The following is an 18,496-nucleotide window of genomic DNA, read 5'->3' as shown; positions in this document are numbered from 1 at the left end:
CCCTAACCCCTAATTAAGAAAACTACCCTGACCCCCCAGCCCTGAAAACGACCCCCCGCTCAGCTCCACTAACCTTACCGCGTCCTCTGGCTTTCTTGCTGGCGAGATCTTCCTGCTTCCGCCCAGCAGCTAGACCGCTCCCTGCCTTAACCATGCACATGCGTGGTTAAGGCTTGCATAGTTACGTTTGAGATGTAGGAGCACGCGTGGCTGAGGCCAGATGATTTACAGATTTAAAAGGGGCTACAGTGTCGAAAGCAATTCTAAGCCATAGTGAGCATTCTGCATCCATCAAGTCCGCGTCCGGATAAAATGTGGGGTGGCTGGCTAACCACCCTACTTAAGTTTGTATCAGAAACATTACTCCATGTGTGACGTTAAGGCTCAAATTTGAAGCTTTGCTATGAACTCTTGGCCCTGGAACTGTAATAGAGAAAAAAATAGGTAATTGTCAGCAGTGCCATCTTAACGCATGGGCACACTGGGTAGTTGCCCAGGGGCCCCACGAGAATAGGGGCCTCATGCAAACCAGAATTTAACCCAAATTTTCCATTAAATATTTTTATTCCTGTGAGCGGTTGTGTAGGCCGTGCCCTATGCACTGCTTTGCCTGGGGGCCTAAAATGCTTTTAAGACGGCCTGATGGTCAGACCACCTAAACTGGATTCCGCTCCTGATCTGAATACATGAGTTGTTGGAAAAAATACGATCAAGAGTATATGGCCGGCTGTATGAGTCGGGGCATGCTCCAATTGCATACATCTGCTCGCCTTGATGTCAATAAGCAGGCCAGTGCCCTTGCAAACAGATGCTTCAAGATGGAAATTAAAGTCCCCCAAAATCGTGAAATTAGACTTGAGCAGAAAAGGTTCTAAAAAAAAGCTCAGTGACAAAGTAAAGCTTGCCTTTGGCCCCGGGGGACAGTAGACGAGTAGGCCTAAAAAGGTATAGGTGTCATACATTTTTAGGTAAAAAGAAAATGCTTCACAGAGAGCAAATGTAAAAGGAGCAATGTTACACTGACATTTATTTTGGAAGACTACTGTGAGTCCCTCATCAGATTTATTACCATGATCCAGCCTGAGGAGGGCATATCCCGCTGGAACCGCCTCTGTACATCTGTACTAGAGTGCTCTCGGGTCCATGTTTCCGTTATAAAAAGACAGTCATGTTTATATGACTGAATGAAGTCAATGAATTCGAATTTATTTATCATTAACAAACGGGAATTAATAAGAAAACAAATAAAATCATTAGTGAAATTATAGTTGCCCTGCAATTGCAACTTGGGATCAGAAACGTTGAGATTTTGGGGAAGACACTGTGGGAGAGGTACGATTCACTCAAGGCAGAGTCTTGGGCAGGCGTAAAGGAGGCAAAAAAATGGTTGAGGGTAGGGCTTTAAGTGGAATGAAAAAACTAGGGGGTCTCTGAAAGGGGCGTGGCCGAGGTAATTGAGGGCGTGGCTTAAAATGCATAAGCTAAAAATGTGTGCCGCCCGAGTGGTATTTTGATGCTTCTGTCATTGTATCCAGAAATATAAATCAACAAGAAACTTTACACCTACAACAAGTCAGGGCCCTTGTCTTTGCCAATTATTGTTAGTTGTGTAAGATAAATAAGCATCAACTATGGCTTCGTTGTATATAACATTGAAAAGGATTCCGTTCTGGAATGATGAGAGTGTGAACGAACTATAACGAGTTTCTTTGAAGTTACCTCAAAGTCAGTGAAGGGTGGTGCTGCTGCAGTTTAAAAAAAAAACACCCTGAGGGCAAAAATGGAGAGCCCGGTAGAGACCCGTCTCGGCACCTGCTTTATAGAACTGCTTGTGCTGAGCACAGGCAGGACCCGGACCACTTACAGCCCTGGTTGAGTTTTGCATAATGTGTATTTGGGAGCTCAGACAGTTTGTGCTTAAGGTACACAGTGATGGAAAGGAGCATTTGTGGTACTTATAGAACTACTTCTCTTTGCCCTGCTTTTTTAATCCACAAAGTTCTTTTAAATGGGCATGTATTAAGGGGATTAATTTGATTGAAGCCCTTGAAAAATGTGGCCCATATCTTGCTCATCAAAGCCTTCTCTCATCTCTCCTCCATCCCCTTGTTACATAAACGACTGGGAGGCTGTCCAGAAAGCGTCTCCTTCGCTCCTTTAACCCTCCCCACCCACCCCCTTTAGGAGTTTCCAACTGAGTTTCATGATGCAAGTTCTTCAGCTCCACAAGCAGCCCAGGGAGGGTAAAGTTGGTGAGGATACACACCGGAGATGGTCATTTCACCAGATACCCTTTGACGACCTAGATCAGTGATACTCAAAGTACGGCCCGAGGGCCGCTTGCGGCCCTCTTGACCTTTAAATGCGACCCCCTTGTTGAATAGCAGCACCAGCTGCTGTTTATTTGCTAGCACTAATATTTAAAAAAAATGTTAAATAAATGGGCAATCATTTATTAACCTGCAAATAAATGCTTTACCGTTTATTTGACATGTTCTTGAACTTCCTTACACAATCCATGACCCACCCAGACACCCTTCCACCACCCTCTTGGCATCAATGCGGCCCTTGGGCACACTACAAAAGGTACTTTGTGTCCCCTGGGCAAATGTTTGTGAGTACCCATGCCCTAGACTGTGTCACTGGGTTAAACAATTATTTCAACCAGTCTCGAGAGACCCTCCTTTTTAGGTTTCGCCTGGCGTTCACTGCGCAAGCAGTGTCGTGCAGGCGACATTTTTTGATCTTCAGTACGGGGCTTTAACCCGCCTCTCTCTTCCATTGGCTAGCTCCATAAATGGAGGCTAGCCATTGAAGAGATGTGTGTCAATTAGTGTTTGTCCCCGACTTGAGCAGATTCGTGGGCGTTTGTCTTTTTTTAAGCCCCGCCCCTTTTTTATGTCATGCAGAGGTGGGCCCATTGTGGGTGTTTCCTTTTTTTTTTCCAGGGCTGTTTTTTCGTCAGTCTGTGCCAGCTCGGTCCCGATCCCGGTCCCCTCTGAAGCCTCTCCCGCACCCCATTGTTCTGCTCTATGGGCCCATTTCAAAAATCTTTGCCCAGCTGACTTCCCGCACTGTGACCGTACTTTGGACTCTTCTGCCAATGGCCGTCTAATGTTACTTGTCTTCTGATAGTTGCCTGGTGCGGTTGTTGTGGCGCAGCGTGGGCACTGCTCAGTGTCCGATAGCTGGTGGTCGGCCTGTGAAACAGTCGCAATCAATCACCCCCTTATCAGGCACGGCCCAGCGCGGCTCGGAGCTCGTTAGGTGATTCTCCTTTGCCAGCACAGGGTGATGTCATGGCCCTCACCTCATCTCCCCTACACTTAATTTAAACTTTTCCCTCTGTGCTGCGTGATGGGCACCTCCACACCCATATCCTGTCTGGGGCTGGGAGGGCAAGTCGTGGAGGGAAGGAGAGATGTTATCAGATATGTCTAGGGCGAGCCGAGCTCCACCCTTTCCGTTCCCGCAGCGTTGCTAATGCGGATCACGTTTAACGACGATTGTTGAACCTTGAGAAGGCTGTGCTGCTCAAAGCTGCACCAACCAGAGTTGGCTCATATCCTGCGTTCCTCACCTGAGTCTTTTCAGATTTTTTAAAATTCACATTCTGTAGCTCAAATGCAGACCTGCGCTTACCTAAGGTATTGACGCAGTGGGTGGGCGAAGGCGATAACGTGGGTTCTGTTCTTAAACAAGTACATAGCGGGGGGGTTGCCTTCTACTCCCCTCACCCCACCTTCCCAACTTAACCGCAACGCCCCCGCTCAGGGAAACCTCATGAGAACTTCATCCTCAGTGCCCAGTTCACCCTCCCAGCCTCTGTCAGCGCAAGGCTAACAGGAATCTCTCCATTCAAGTTTATTTATGCTCCTTTCCCAACAATCTATTTCACTGAGCTCAGTTTCCGCGCGTTAGACATTTAAACAGGGCATGAAAGTACAACATCTTTTTAAGTGCCTCGGTACTCTTCAAAGATAACTGGGAAAAAAGTCGAGCTTGTTTACACCATAAACTCGTGTGTGATCGGCTCCAATTACTGCTTATGTGTGCTTTGTAATTATGTGCGCGATGTAGGAATTTGATATGTGTAGGTATGTATGTATGTGTGTGGGAGTCTGTATGGGTCTGTGTGTTTGTGTGTGGCATTTGCGAGAGATTAAGCTATTGGCATTGTAAATGACAATGCCATTTATTTATAAAAATGTTGTCATTTACAATGGCGAGACCGTTGCATTGTAAATGCTTGTTGATCATGAGATGCCAGGAGAAGAGCAGAAGGAGGAAACTACAGACAATATACATGGCTGTTAGAGCACTGTACCTTTTTCGTGTCTCAACTTCCTGACACTCAAAATCAGAAATAGCGAGTGCAGGGTCAGTGACACCGAAGAGCAAACCAGGATAGCGCCTTCTAAACTGGGCTTCAGCAAGAAGTCAGAAAAAGGAAGGACAGAAAAAAAAACATTGTGTGTAGGAACCTAAGTTCAAGGGATTTACTCTTGTCAGGAGCCATGCTATATTTCCATACTGACTGGAGTAGTGGAAAGAAATAAATAGTGGATGATCACAGCAAAGGCTATACAGACTTAATTTCACAAGGACCATGTACATAAGAAATCTTAGAAAAAACGATTTTTAATAAAATTCAATATTACACACAGAAAAATCAAAATGTTAAGGGCGCTTGGACAGTTACACAATGATGAAATAGTTAACATTGACAAGTGTAGACTGAACAAACAGTGGCAGAGAAAAAACATGAAACACCAAATAACAAAAAAATACACAATGTAACATTTGTGTCCTCTCCTAATTAGGCCACGTTTTAAGGCGTTGTTGGACCTAGGGAATCCCAAGTCACATACGGTAGCTTGGCACTAAGCGGGAAGGCCTAACTCCAGGGAACATGCGGTAAGTTTGCGTCACACCCTTCAGTAACAATCCATCCATCCACTCAAAAATGACACTACACCTTTTTTTTTAAATAAAAGTAGAAAAGCTTTATCCTTTCTTAAATTAGTTTTGTAGTTGCATATAATTCTTTAAATCAACATCAAGGTTGTTCCTCTGACACAGATACCTGAAAACATTTATGAAGTTATTGGCACCAAAAATACAAAAGCAATTCTTCTCTGGCACTTTTTAGATTATCAAAGCAGATAAGACTTCATAAACTCATCACATTTCAGTAGGAAGCAAAAGAGAAACTATACTGTAAATATTAATGAGGAATTCAGGCAGTCATTAGCCAGCAGGGTAATTGCAAGTCAGTATGTACCCCTAAACTCCTCCCTTACATTCAGTTTTCCGCTACTGTTAAATCCTCAGTTCAGGAATCCCCTAAGAATTGGCTTAAGCTTTTGGGAAAGCTTCTTCTTCTAAGAGGGCAGGTTCCTGAGTTTACCCACTCAATAGAGGAACAGGCGCTGTACCATCTAGAATCCTTGCCTACTATCTGGGATAGTACAGTTAATGCTTCCGTTAGGTTCTCTCCAGTACTCCCACCTTCTAGTTGGCCCAGAGTAAATAACAGTTGAGGAGTTACACCTCCCCCACACACTGGAGCCAGCTTACTGTATCGTTATTTCTCCTTCGGGGTCTCTTCCTACCCAGCTCCTCTGCTTCCGCTTTGGCCAAACCTAGCTTGTGTGTCAGAAAGCTCTCGTCGCTTGACCCGCCTCCTCCTCCTCACTTACTTCGTACTTCAGAGGGGAACAAGCGGGACGGGACTCAGCTGACTGGAGGATCCAGTCTCCTCCCTGCGCTTCTCTGTTGGATGCGCAGGCTTCTAGGGCCGGTCCCCCGAGGAACAGGGAGGTCTCCGCCCACGCTTCCTGGTGCTCGCTCCTCCCGCCGGACCTGAGCGGAAAGGAGACACCGTGGCACCTCTGTCAACGCCTCCCCTCACCGTTCAGTCGCGAAGGGCTGTTGTGAAGCGCTGTGCTTCCGGTCCTGCGCGGGAGTTGTACAACGTTGCCGCCTCTCACCTCTAGGCTGGCGCTTCAGGCCGCTTCCTCTCCAGGACTCTCCTCACGGTCACGCCTCCACCGAGCCTGCGCGAAGGGGAACACTGCTCTCCTCTTTCTGCGCAGTAGCGGAACCAGCAACACCACCGCTCAGCGACTTCCTCAAGCCCCCTCACCACTTCACTGGTAGATGGCAAGCCGATGACTGGGAAGTGCACACGGCAGAAGTGTGGTAACCCCCTGCAGCACCCGCCGTGCCTTTAACACCACTGGGGGTAAGGTGAGAGATGGGAATCAGGGCGTCTTGCGGCTCCTATCTTTTGGGGGTCCCGGTACAGCCTTCAGTTATCGAGGACTCAAGCCGGGTCAGATCCACTCGCGGGGATGTGTCAACAGTAGGGGAAAACAGCCCCAATGACCATAAACCCGCCTTCAGTGCACTATCCTCCTTGACCGGTGGTCTAGACTCCTAGCTGGCCTCTCAATGGTTCTCCTTACATCTCAAAATGGCTGCCCTAGCGTTGACCCATTTATAGGCTAGCCCCAGGCTTCCAGAACCAGCTGGAAGGTTCTAGAGCGTCCCTATGTTCTCCTATGGGTCTATCTCAGGGGTGACAGTTATGGCAGTTGAGAACCACCATTTTGTGTAACCCTTACTTCTAGTCAGGGAAGGCAACTAGGCCTCAGGTAAAAAACTATGAGGGCAAAAGAGCATCTAACCCCTGCCAACACCACAAAAATATCCAGTGGACATAAAAATCAAGAAGTATGAGGGGCAAAAAGGGGACAAAATAAATAATAAGTTGGAGGGACTACCCACAGGCAGACAGGTCTAACACGCGTCCCCCCCAGCTGAAAGTGGGGAGAACTACCCAACCCCTTGGGAGTCCTCATCACTAAGGCGGAAATACCTAGAGAGACCGTCTGCATTGGCGTGGTCCACTCCAGGCCGATGTTCCACCCGGAAGTCCATTCCCTGTAGGGAAATGGACCATCTCAACAACTTGGGATTTTCCCCCTTCATTTGCATTAGCCAACGAAGGGGTCAGTGGTCAGTCTGAACCAGGAAGTGCAAGCCAAACAGGTATGGCCGCAACTTCTTCAGAGCCCACACCACCGCAAAAGCTTCCCTCAATTGCACTCCACTTCTGTTCCCGGGGAAGCAGTCTCCTGGACAGGAAGACTACCGGCTGATCCAGACCCTCTTCATTGAGTTGCGATAACACTGCCCCAATGCCATGTTCTGGTGCATCTGTCTGGACAATAAACTCCTTGGAGAAGTCTGGGGCCCTCAGGACCGGTGCTGCACACATTGCCTGCTTCAATTTTTCAAAGGCTTGCTGACAAGCCTCAGTCCAAACTACCCGTCGAGGTTGTTTCTTGGATGTGAGCTCTGTGAGGGGCGCTACAATAGTGCCATACCCCTTCACAAAGCGACGGTAGTAACCTGTGAGGCCCAGGAAAGCTCGGACCTCAGTCTGGGTCTTGGGGGGTTCCCAGGCCATGATTGCCTCAATCTTTGCCTGGAGGGGCTGCACTGTTCCCCTACCCACCAAGTGACCTAGGTACACAACCGACCCCTGCCCAATCTGACATTTGCTGGCCTTGATTGTCAAGCCAGCTTGTTTCAGGGCCTGGAGAACTGCTTGCAAATGTTGCAAATGGTCCTCCCAACTGCTGCTGAAGACAGCAATGTCATCCAGGTATGCAGCGGAGAAACCCTCCATTCCGGAGAGGACCTGATTCACCAGCCGCTGAAAAGTGGCAGGGGCGTTCTTGAGCCCAAAGGGCATCACACAGAATTGGAAGTGTCCCTCAGGCTTGGAGAAAACTGACCTTTCTTTTGCTCCATCTGTAAGGGAGATCTGCTAGTACCCTGAAGTGAGGTCAAAGGTACTCAAGTATTGGGCAGCTCCCAGCCGGTCAATTAATTCATCCGCCCTAGGGATCGGATGAGCATCAGTTTTGGTAACTGAGTTCAGTCCCCGGCAATCCGCACAGAACCTCAGTTCTGGAGTGGTGCCTGGTGGAGCGGCTTTTGGCACGAGAACCACCGGACTGGACCAGGGGCTCCTGGAAGGTTCAATAACTCCCAGCTCCAGCATCTTGGTAACCTCACCGTGGATGCTGGCCTTCACCTTGTCTGACAGTCGGTAGGTCTTTGACTTCACTGGTGGGCTGTCTCCTGTGTCCACATCATGGGTACATAGGTGGGTCCTTCCCGGGACAAGTGAGAACAACGTAGAGTACTGCTCCAGTATCTGGCGACAGTCCTCCCGCTGTTCCGGAGTTAGGGATGGGGAGAGAATCACTCCCTCCACCGACCCATCCTTTTCCTGAGACGAAAACAAGTCCGGGAGAGGCTCGCTTTCCGCTTCCTCTCCTCCATCAGTCACCATCATTAAGATGACCTCTGGCCTCTCATGGTGGGGTTTGAGGCGATTAGCATGTAGCACCCGTAGGGGCTGTCGAGGGGTCTTAAGGTCCACCAGGTATGTGGCTTTACCCTTCTTCTCTAACACCTCAAGGGGCCTGTCCAGCGGTCCTGGAGGGCACTTAGCTCTCCAGGCTCCATCACCCACACTTTCTGGCCAGGCTCCAAATCCACCGGGTGAGCATTGTGGTCATACCACTCCTTCATTACTGCTTGGCTGGCCTCCAGGTTGTCAGAAGCTTGCTTCCACAACTTTGCCATTTGGCTCCTGAAGGCCAGCATATAGCTCACCACATCTTGGGGAGGCTTCCTGGGAGACTTTTCCCGTCCATCCTTCACCAGGCTGAGAGGACCGCGTACAGGGTGCCCATACAGAAGCTCAAAGGGGCTAAAGCCCACTCCCTTCTGTGGCACTTCCCTGTAGGAAAATAGCAAACAGGGTAGGAGGACGTCCCATTTCCTCCGCAGGCTTTCAGGCAGACTTCTGATCATGCCCTTCAAGGTCTTGTTGAACCTTTCTACCAGTCCATTTGACTGGGGGTGATAGGGAGTAGTGAACCGGTAGGTCACTCCACACTCCTTCCACATTGCCCGCATGTATGCTGACATGAAGTTGGTCCCCCTGTCAGACACAACTTCCTTGGGGAAACCCACTCGGGTGAAGATCCCCATCAGGGCCCTAGCCACTACAGGTGCAGTGACAGTCCTCAGAGGAATGGCCTCTGGGTACCGCATGGCGTGATCCACCAGAACCAGGATAAACCTGTGACCAGCTGTAGTTGGTGGATCCAATGGCCCCACAATGTCGATGCCCACCCTTTCAAAGGGGGTGCTAATGACAGGAAGTGGTTCCAGGGGAGCTTTCAGCTTCACCCCTGTCTTCCCACTGGCTTGACAGGATACACATGTCCGACAGTAGGTGTCAGATGCCACTTTCATCTGAGGCCAGTAAAAGTGGCGAACAAGCCGAGCAAAGGTCTTGTCCTGACCGAAGTGTCCTGCCAAGGGTATTTCATGAGCCAATTCTAACAGAAAGGCTCGGTATCGTTGAGGAACTACCAAGGTCCGGGATGAACCGGGTAAAGGTACTTTGGGTTCACTGTAGAGGAGTCCATCCTCCCAGTAAATATGGTAGTGTCCTGCAACGTTCCCTGCTGCCTGGGCTTCAGCCTGTCGCCTCAGTCCCTCAAGGGTAGGGCACTCCTTCTGGCCCTTACAAAACTCCTCCCTAGTAGGCCCTCCCTCCACATGCCACTCAGCAGGGATGGGTAGGTCCTCCAGGGAGACTACTTCCCCCTCCACGGACTCCTGGCTCACCACCGCAGGTGACCAATCTGTCACATGGGGCGTGGAAGCCGAAGCAGGCTTCTCCTGTCTTCGGGTCTGTCCCTTTTTGGCAGCGGGCTGGGCCATTGTTCCAGGCTCCAACCCGGGCGAACTCCCTCTCTGGGCAGTCGCAGACCTTGTGCTTACACAGGCCCAGTCAGGTGTACCCAGCATCTCCGAATGAGTCTGGTATTCCACCTCTCTCCAAGCATTGTGCTCCATGTCATTCCCCAGCAGGCAATCGACTGGCACGGCAGGGCTTACGGCAACTCTAAGTGAACCTGCAACCCCTTCCCACTCAAAGGGAACCTCGGCCACTGGGTAGTGGCCCATTCTGCCGTCAGCCATCGCGGCAGGGTGGAGTACATGTGGAATCACCTGCTCCGGAGACACCAGTTGACTCCTTACCATAGTCATACTGGCTCCTGTGTCTCTCAGAGCTTCCCATCTCTGGCCATTGATGGTGATCCATTGCCCATACTTTACAGTATTTGAGGGCACCTGGATCTTAGGAACCATCTCCCGATCTCCCAGGGACACTAAGGTGACACCTGCCCACTCACCCCCCTTATCTAAGGGAAACTCCTCCCCAAGCGCTACACTAGCTACTCCCGGGGCTTTTCCTCCGGTGGGAGGGGGTGGTCTCTTTGGGCATCTGACATCTCCCTTATAATGTCCAACACCACCACACTCAAAGCAGTGGACAACCCTTGGCTGCTGGCTTTGGCCAGGATGAGGGTTTCTGGGCGGGTTAGCCTAAGGGGTGAAACCTGTTCCCTTTCCCTGGAAACTGTTTTGGGGACCTTTAGAGAACTCCCGCTTTTTATCTCCCCCCTCCTTCTTCTGAGGGGCGCCCTGTCCGGCCCTTTGGGAATCCCCTCCAGTCCCCTTTGAGGACGCCCGGGTACTTGCCCAGATGTCCGCCTCTTCTGCAAGCTTCCGGGGGTTGGTCAGCTTGCTATCCACCAGGTGTTGGCGCAGCTCGGGAAAACATTTCTAGAGTAGATGCTCTTTAAGAAAAAGGTCATATAACCCCTCATAGTCCTTCACCTCGCTGCCCTGTACCCAGCCCTCCAATGCCTTTCTTGCATAGTCCAGGAAATCCACCCAGTTCTGGGTGCTTAACTTGTGGCTCCCCCTGAACTTTTGGCGATACTTCTCCAGGGTTAGCCCAAACTTTTTGATTAACGCCATCTTCATGGTGGGGTAGTGGGTCTGCTTCTCTTGTTCTAGTGCCAATAATGTGTCCCGACCAGTGGGAGGCATATACTTATATAATCCACCCCCCCAGTGTTTCTCCTGGATCCCATGGGCTCTTAAGGAGACCTCATAGGCAGCCAGCCACTTGGCTATGTTATCCCCTTGGCTGTAGCTGGCAACTATGTCTTTAGGTAGGTAGGGTCTGGATTCCCTGGTTAATTCTTTGATTTCGCTGCCACCATTTGGAGTGATGTTAAGGGCTTTGAGGTCGAGCTCTCGTAGCTTGAGCTCGTGTTCCATCCTCCTCCCTTCCATCTCCAGTTTGGCCATCTCCCACCTTAACTGTCTTTCCTCTCTCCTGTCAGCTAACTCGGTCTCTGACAATCTTCTCGATGACACACTGCTGCCCTCCCTGCTACCTTGGGGCTGATTGACATTTCACCCATCCCCGGGGACATTCTGCAAGCCTCTCAATGACAGTACTTCTGTCTGACTCCTCCTCCTCTACCGTTCCCTCCGTGTGCGCTTCCACCCAGGCTCGCAGACTAGTACGGAGCTCTTCTCTTTTGGCCCCTCGCCTAACGAACACTCCCCTTTCCTGACAGAAATCCTTGAGCTGTGCCACAGTATAGGTCTCCAGCTCTGACATTTCGAATTCCATCTTGTCAGTGAAAAGTGTGGACAACCACCCCGAAGTAGGTTACAAGGATAGGAAACTCTGAGGGTCACCTCCACCCACCACCAGGAATAAATTTAGAAAAAACAAAAGTAGTAATTAGGAAGTCCGCCAGGAGAAAACTCCAGGTGTAGGCCTGTGGGGTATGCTTTGTTACTTCAGAGTAGACGCAAACACAGTTTTCATCCCACTGCTGGACACCAATTATGTTGGACCTAGGGAATCCCAAGTCACATACAGTAGCTTGGCACTAAGCGGGAAGGCCTAACTCCAGGGAACATGCGTTAAGTTTGCGTCACACCCTTCAGTAACACTCCATCCATCCACTCAAAAATGACACTACACTTTTTTTTTTATAAAAGTAGAAAAGCTTTATCCTTTCTTAAATTAGTTTTGTAGTTGCATATAATTCTTTAAATCAACATCAAGGTTGTTCCTCTGACACATAAATACCTGAACACATTTATGAAGTTATTGGCACCAAAAATACAAAAGCAATTCTTCTCTGGCACTTTTTAGATTATCAAAGCAGATAAGACTTCATAAACTCATCACATTTCAGTAGGAAGCAAAAGAGAAACTATACTGTAAATATTAATGAGGAATTCAGGCAGTCATTAGCCAGCAGGGTAATTGCAAGTCAGTATGTACCCCTAAACTCCTCCCTTACATTCAGTTTTCCGCTACTGTTAAATCCTCAGTTCAGGAATCCCCTAAGAATTGGCTTAAGCTTTTGGGAAAGCTTCTTATTCTAAGAGGGCAGGTTCCTGAGTTTACCCACTCAATAGAGGAACAGGCGCTGTACCATCTAGAATCCTTGCCTACTATCTGGGATAGTACAGTCAATGCTTCCGTTAGGTTCTCTCCAGTACTCCCACCTTCTAGTTGGCCCAGAGTAAATAACAGTTGAGGAGTTACACCTCCCCCACACACTGGAGCCAGCTCACTGTATCGTTATTTCTCCTTCGGGGTCTCTTCCTACCCAGCTCCTCTGCTTCCGCTTTGGCCAAACCTAGCTTGTGTGTCAGAAAGCTCTCGTCGCTTGACCCGCCTTCCCCTCCTCACTTACTTCGTACTTCTGAGGGGAACAAGCGGGACAGGACTCAGCTGACCGGAGGATCCAGTCTCCTCCCTGCGCTTCTCTGTTGGATGCACAGGCTTCTAGGGCCGGTCCCCCGAGGAACAGGGAGGTCTCCGCCCACGCTTCCTGGTGCTCGCTCCTCCCGCCGGACCTGCGCGGAAAGGAGACACCGCGGCACCTCTGTCAGTGCCTCCCCTCACCGTTCACTCGCGAAGGGCTGTTGTGAAGCGCTGCACTTCCGGTCCTGCGTGGGAGTTGTACAACGTTGCCGCCTCTCACCTCTAGGCTGGCGCTTCATGCCGCTCCCTCTCCAGGACTCTCCTCACGGTCACGCCTCCACCGAGCCTGCGCGAAGGGGAACACTGCTCTCCTCTTTCTGCGCAGTAGCAGAACCAGCAACACCACCGCTCAGCGACTTCCTCAAGCCCCCTCACCACTTCACTGGTAGATGGCAAGCCGATGACTGGGAAGTGCGCACGGCAGAAGTGTGGTAACCCCCTGCAGCACCCGCCGTGACTTTAACACCACTGGGGGTAAGGTGAGAGATGGGAATCGGGGCGTCTTGCGGCTCCTATCTTTTGGGGGTCCCGGTACAGCCTTCAGTTATCGAGGACTCAAGCCGGGTCAGATCCACTCGCGGGGATGTGTCAACAGTAGGGGAAAACAGCCCCAATGACCATAAACCCGCCTTCAGTGCACTATCCTCCTTGACCGGTGGTCTAGACTCCTAGCTGGCCTCTCAATGGTTCGTCTTACATCTCAAAATGGCTGCCCTAGCGGTGACCCATTTATAGGCTAGCCCCAGGCTTCCAGAACCAGCTGGAAGGTTCTAGAGCGTCCCTATGTTCTCCTATGGGTCTATCTCAGGAGTGACAGTTATGGCAGTTGAGAACCACCATTTTGTGTAACCCTTACTTCTAGTCAGGGAAGGCAACTAGGCCGCAGGTAAAAAAACTATGAGGGCAAAAGAGCATCTAACCCCTACCAACACCACAAAAATATCCAGTGGACATAAAAATCAAGAAGTATGAGGGGCAAAAAGGGGACAAAATAAATAATAAGTTGGAGGGACTACCCACAGGCAGACAGGTCTAACAGGCGTCAATGGCATTTCGACCCAAGAGTATATTGCTACCCGCTACCTCTTTTTCCAGCCTAACCTCAGCTGTGGAGAGTGACCCAGAACTGGATTCTAATCGTGAAACAGCTTTGGGGTTTACCAAGCTCACCCTGGCACAGGAGGTCGACTGTTTGTGCCAGGATCGTCGCGAAACCCTAAGATCACACAAGCCCCGTGTACCAAAAAACAGCGGGCAAACAACAAACGCTGGCAGCGGCGGAAATGCCGTGCCCGGAAGCTCAAACGACGACAATCCGGGCAAACCGGGACGTTGGAAATACAATCAAAGGAAAACGCGGAAGCCAAAACAAAATCAGTAGTCAATCTCTCGAATGTAGAACTTTCTTCAGCTGAGACTGCGGTACTTAATTTGGGACTTTCATATTGCCCTCCATGCAATATGAACTATGCTGACACTCGCATGGATATTTACAGGTTCACTAGAAAACTTAAACTTAAAAAATTCTTCGAACAACATCCGAAGAAAAGGAGTATTGAACCTGAAACTTCATCCAGTCCCACGTTTTCCAGCAGCCAAAGCCAGGCCACTTTTGATACAATTTGGGATCTGCAAAACCAGTCCTCGCAGGGGAATCTGAGGGATGTTCCTCTAGAACCAATTGAACAGCGAGTTACACCTTTTAAGCCCAAATCCACCTTCCACCCAATCATGGTACATGACAATCTGGATACGTTTCAGGAAAGTGTGGTCCGTGATATTAAACATCTTTATACTGCCATCAACAGAAAAAAGTTTCACATTTCGAAACAAAACCAATGTTATAAACAACTAATTGTGAAACTTAAGAAGAACAATAATGTCATTGTTAAGCAGGCCGACAAGGGCGGTAATGTGGTCCTGTGGCCCAGGGACATGTATTTAAAACAGGCGGATTTACAACTGAATGATACTTCATGTTACCGTAGAAGTAACATACAGATTGTCAAAAACACATGGATTGCTCAACACCAAAAACTACAGGTGTGGAGAAGTGCGGGGCTACTCACACATGAGGAATTTAAATATCTGAAGAAAGACCATCCTGTTATTCCCTCATGGTACTTACTCCCCAAAATTCATAAGGACACCCATGTACCACCGGGCCGTCCGATCATCTCGGCTATTGACAGTTCTTTGGAACATGTGTCCAAATACATAGACTTTTTTTTGCAATGCCATGTTAGAAGTCTCCACTCTTATGTTAAGGACTCCTTTGATTTCCTTACTAAGATTGAACATTTCATCTGGGAGGACAACATGGTACTCATGACTTTGGATGTTTCATCCCTTTATACCTCAATCAGACATGAGGACGGACTCAGGGCTTTGGACCATTACCTAAATAAAGACTTACCTCTTCCAACAGCACACAATAAAATGCTGGTAGATATGACCAGAATGTGCCTAGAACAAAATTTCTTCATTTTCAATGGCGCAATTTACCATCAGGTCAGAGGTGTGGCGATGGGGGCCTGTTTCTCACCTAGCTACGCGTGTCTTCACGTTGGGCTATGGGAGGAACAGGTCCTAGTCGGTCAACACCATGATTTTATCTCTAACAACATTGTTTTATATTTGCGTTACATTGATGATGTTTTCTTGATTTGGAGGGGTGGGGAGGAAGAGGCCAGGAGGTTTGTTGATTTGATTAATTTAAACACTGTTAATCTTAATTTTACGGCGAACTTCAGCACTGAATCAATCTGTTTTTTAGATGTTGAGGTATTTGTGGAGGGCACTGAGCTTAATACCAGACTATACAGGAAGCCAAGTGCGGGCAATACCATCTTGCACTCTAATAGTCAACACCCAGCACACTTAATTCGGAGCATTCCCTTTGGGGAAATGCTCCGAATAAAAAGAATCTGCAGCACAGATGCCGAATGCGCAGCTGCGCAGGAGACATGCAGATTACGCTTCCTGGCAAGGGGCTATTCCACTGAAATTTTAACCAAGGCCATCATACGTTCCAATTCAGTTAGCAGACAGGAGGCACTGATACCCAGAATAAGAAATGCTCAATTGAACAACACTGTGATCCAGGATGTTCAAATTTGTTCCTCAAGAGCTATTTTAACATTTAATCGACAGCATGGGGCTCTTCGAAAGATTATTAATAAAAATTGGAATTTAGTTCGCAGTGACCCTGTAATTGGTCACATGATGGACACCAAACCAATTCTTACTTTTAGAAGATCCCCCTCAATGTCCAAAGCTCTGGTCAATAACACCTTGGAACCAAAGACTTCCACTACCTGGTCAGCATTAAAGAAGGGTTTTAAAACTTGCCCCCAATGCAAAGCCTGCCGCTTTGGCAGCAATAGGACTCATTTTAAAAGTCCTTTCTTTGAGCATCCCACGGCCATTTCTAAGTGGCTTACATGCAAAACAGAATTTGTCGTTTATGTGTTGGAGTGTCCGTGTGGGCTTCAGTATGTGGGCAGTACTAAGCTGCCCGCCCACAAACGGATACTCCAGCACATACGGTCAATTTCTGGGCATGATCAAAACTATCCGGTTGCCAGGCATTTCCAGGACAAACATCTTGGTGTTCCTGATTTACTTTTGTTTTTCCTTATTGACTGTGTCGAGGCCTCAAGGAGAGGAGGTGACCGAGAGGCCAAACTCCGTCTCCTTGAGACCAGATACATCCTGGAACTTAACACCAAGAATCCTAATGGTCTCAACGATAGGGAAGATCTTTATACCTGTCTTTAGGATTAATAAACATGCCTGCTTATGCCTGTCCGGATTTGTCAATAACTAACTAGCTGTTCCCTGCATAATTGTTTCCTTTTGTACATATGATGAATTTTTCTTCCCCTTTTCTTAGTCTCAGTATACAACTGATTCTGATTTTAACCTTGGAATTATTGATTAAGTTCATTTTGCACATTGCTAACTTTGCACTTTACATCATGCACTTTATATGCCTGTGACAGCTATTGTGACTTGCCCACTTGGGCCCTATTTTTTGCACATATTTATTGTGTCATCCATTTGCTGCTATTAGTTTTTCGATACTTATATTATTGTTCGCAAACAATATATTTCTTTATACATATCGGAATACATTGATTTTTTAACACTTTATATTGTACATAGATGAATTTACTTTTCATGTACATATATGTAACAGTGTTTTACCATTGATCAATTTGTACCAGTTTTACATGTTTTAATCTTGTATTTATGAATTCATGCATACATTTGATTGAGAATATGTAAATTGCTTATTTGTGATTCATGGTGGCCCACTTGGGCACTACTAACTATTCCGTTGTATATATATGCAGCAATTATGATATGAAGTATTTCCTTCATTTCCATGACACAATCCAATGCATTGTCACTTTAAAAGTCCTGCTTTACTTTCGCTGTCTGTCATGTGATCAAGCCTCCCCGGAGGCGAAACGCGTCATGGCGGCAGCGCTGGCTTTCACGAAATAAAACACCGTTCACCAGCACTTTCTGGGTCGGCTCTTTGTTACAGAGTATTTTGGACATCTGTTGTTCTGAAGTGACAAGATTCGCCATATATATATATATATATATATATATATATATATATATATATATATATATATATATATACAGAGAGAGAGAGAGACATATGGACTGTTTTTTATATTTAATTATTTACTAATACTTTCTTATAATCAGATTTGCATACTGTGACATATATGTGTTTTCATTGAAAAATACATGAAGCCATACTCACACACTCCTCCACTTGTGTGTTACATAAATAAGATGTATTTATTGTATACTATGACTTATTGCATAATATGACATTCATATATATGTAGTGCAAAATATGTACATATGTTGTTATATATAGAAATTTTCCTTTTTTCCTATAAATAAAAAAAACTTATTTACAGACATACCCACACATTTGGATCTAACTATGCGCATAGTAATATATATAACATAAACACATATACGTGTTTTACTTATTATTATTGATGTGGAAGAATTACATATATATATGTGTGTACATATATATATATACATCCAATCCCTATGAACATGCTTGTAGTAACAGCTTCATGTTCATATTCACAGAGTGTGTAGTCTGTTTTTCTATTGAATGTCACACAAGTTTCACCAGCATTTGAAGTAGGCCTCTGGCTCTATCAATGGTATGTTTGTGAACTGTTGTAATGGAGCCTCCCTGTGAGCATGGACACATGCTAGTAAGACTCTGTGATGTTTGTAGAATACATGAAGATACTTGTACGGTTACTGATCTTTCTGCTGCTGTTTTCAGAGCGCAGTGATGGATAAGCTTGGGCGCTGCTGTCTACTCCTGGGCCTACACCTCACTTTATCCAAGGCCTTCCCTGTCACCTACAACCTGGATGAGTCTTTCCTGGCGGCAGCTCACCTTCCCCAGCGCCTTGGCTATATGTATCTGTCCATGTTTGCCTGCCGGCCCAAGTACTACTTCCTCTGGACCATGGGTGAGAACTCAGAGGTTCAGGATGTCTGGACACAACATGTTTATTGTACTGGAGCCTTATAGAACTCTTGAAATGCATAACAAATGCAGTAATCACCTATAAAGAGATTGATTAGCAGTGAAACTGCTCCCTGCAGGCTTTGAAATTCTGACAGAACCAGACATACACTATCTTTGCGAGAACCGGTGCGATAGGAGTACTGGTCCCTGTAGTGTGTTTA

General features: G+C 47.5%; 1 protein-coding gene across 1 annotated transcript in view; it reads left to right on the top strand.

Moving 5' to 3' along the window:
* The window catches only part of LOC144823769 (membrane-bound glycerophospholipid O-acyltransferase 2-like), a 212,235-nt gene that overhangs the window by 158,562 nt on the left and 35,177 nt on the right, over window positions 1-18,496 (top strand). Inside the window, exon 8 of the mRNA XM_078682581.1 lies at window positions 18,084-18,276. Within this exon, the coding sequence (XP_078538707.1) occupies window positions 18,084-18,276 (193 nt within the window). The remainder of the gene's footprint in view (window positions 1-18,083; window positions 18,277-18,496) is intronic.

Source organism: Lissotriton helveticus, chromosome 3_1 (assembly GCF_964261635.1).
Source record: "Lissotriton helveticus chromosome 3_1, aLisHel1.1, whole genome shotgun sequence".
NCBI classification, from domain to species: Eukaryota; Metazoa; Chordata; class Amphibia; order Caudata; family Salamandridae; genus Lissotriton; species Lissotriton helveticus.
This window is presented reverse-complemented; position numbering and strand designations above follow the sequence as displayed.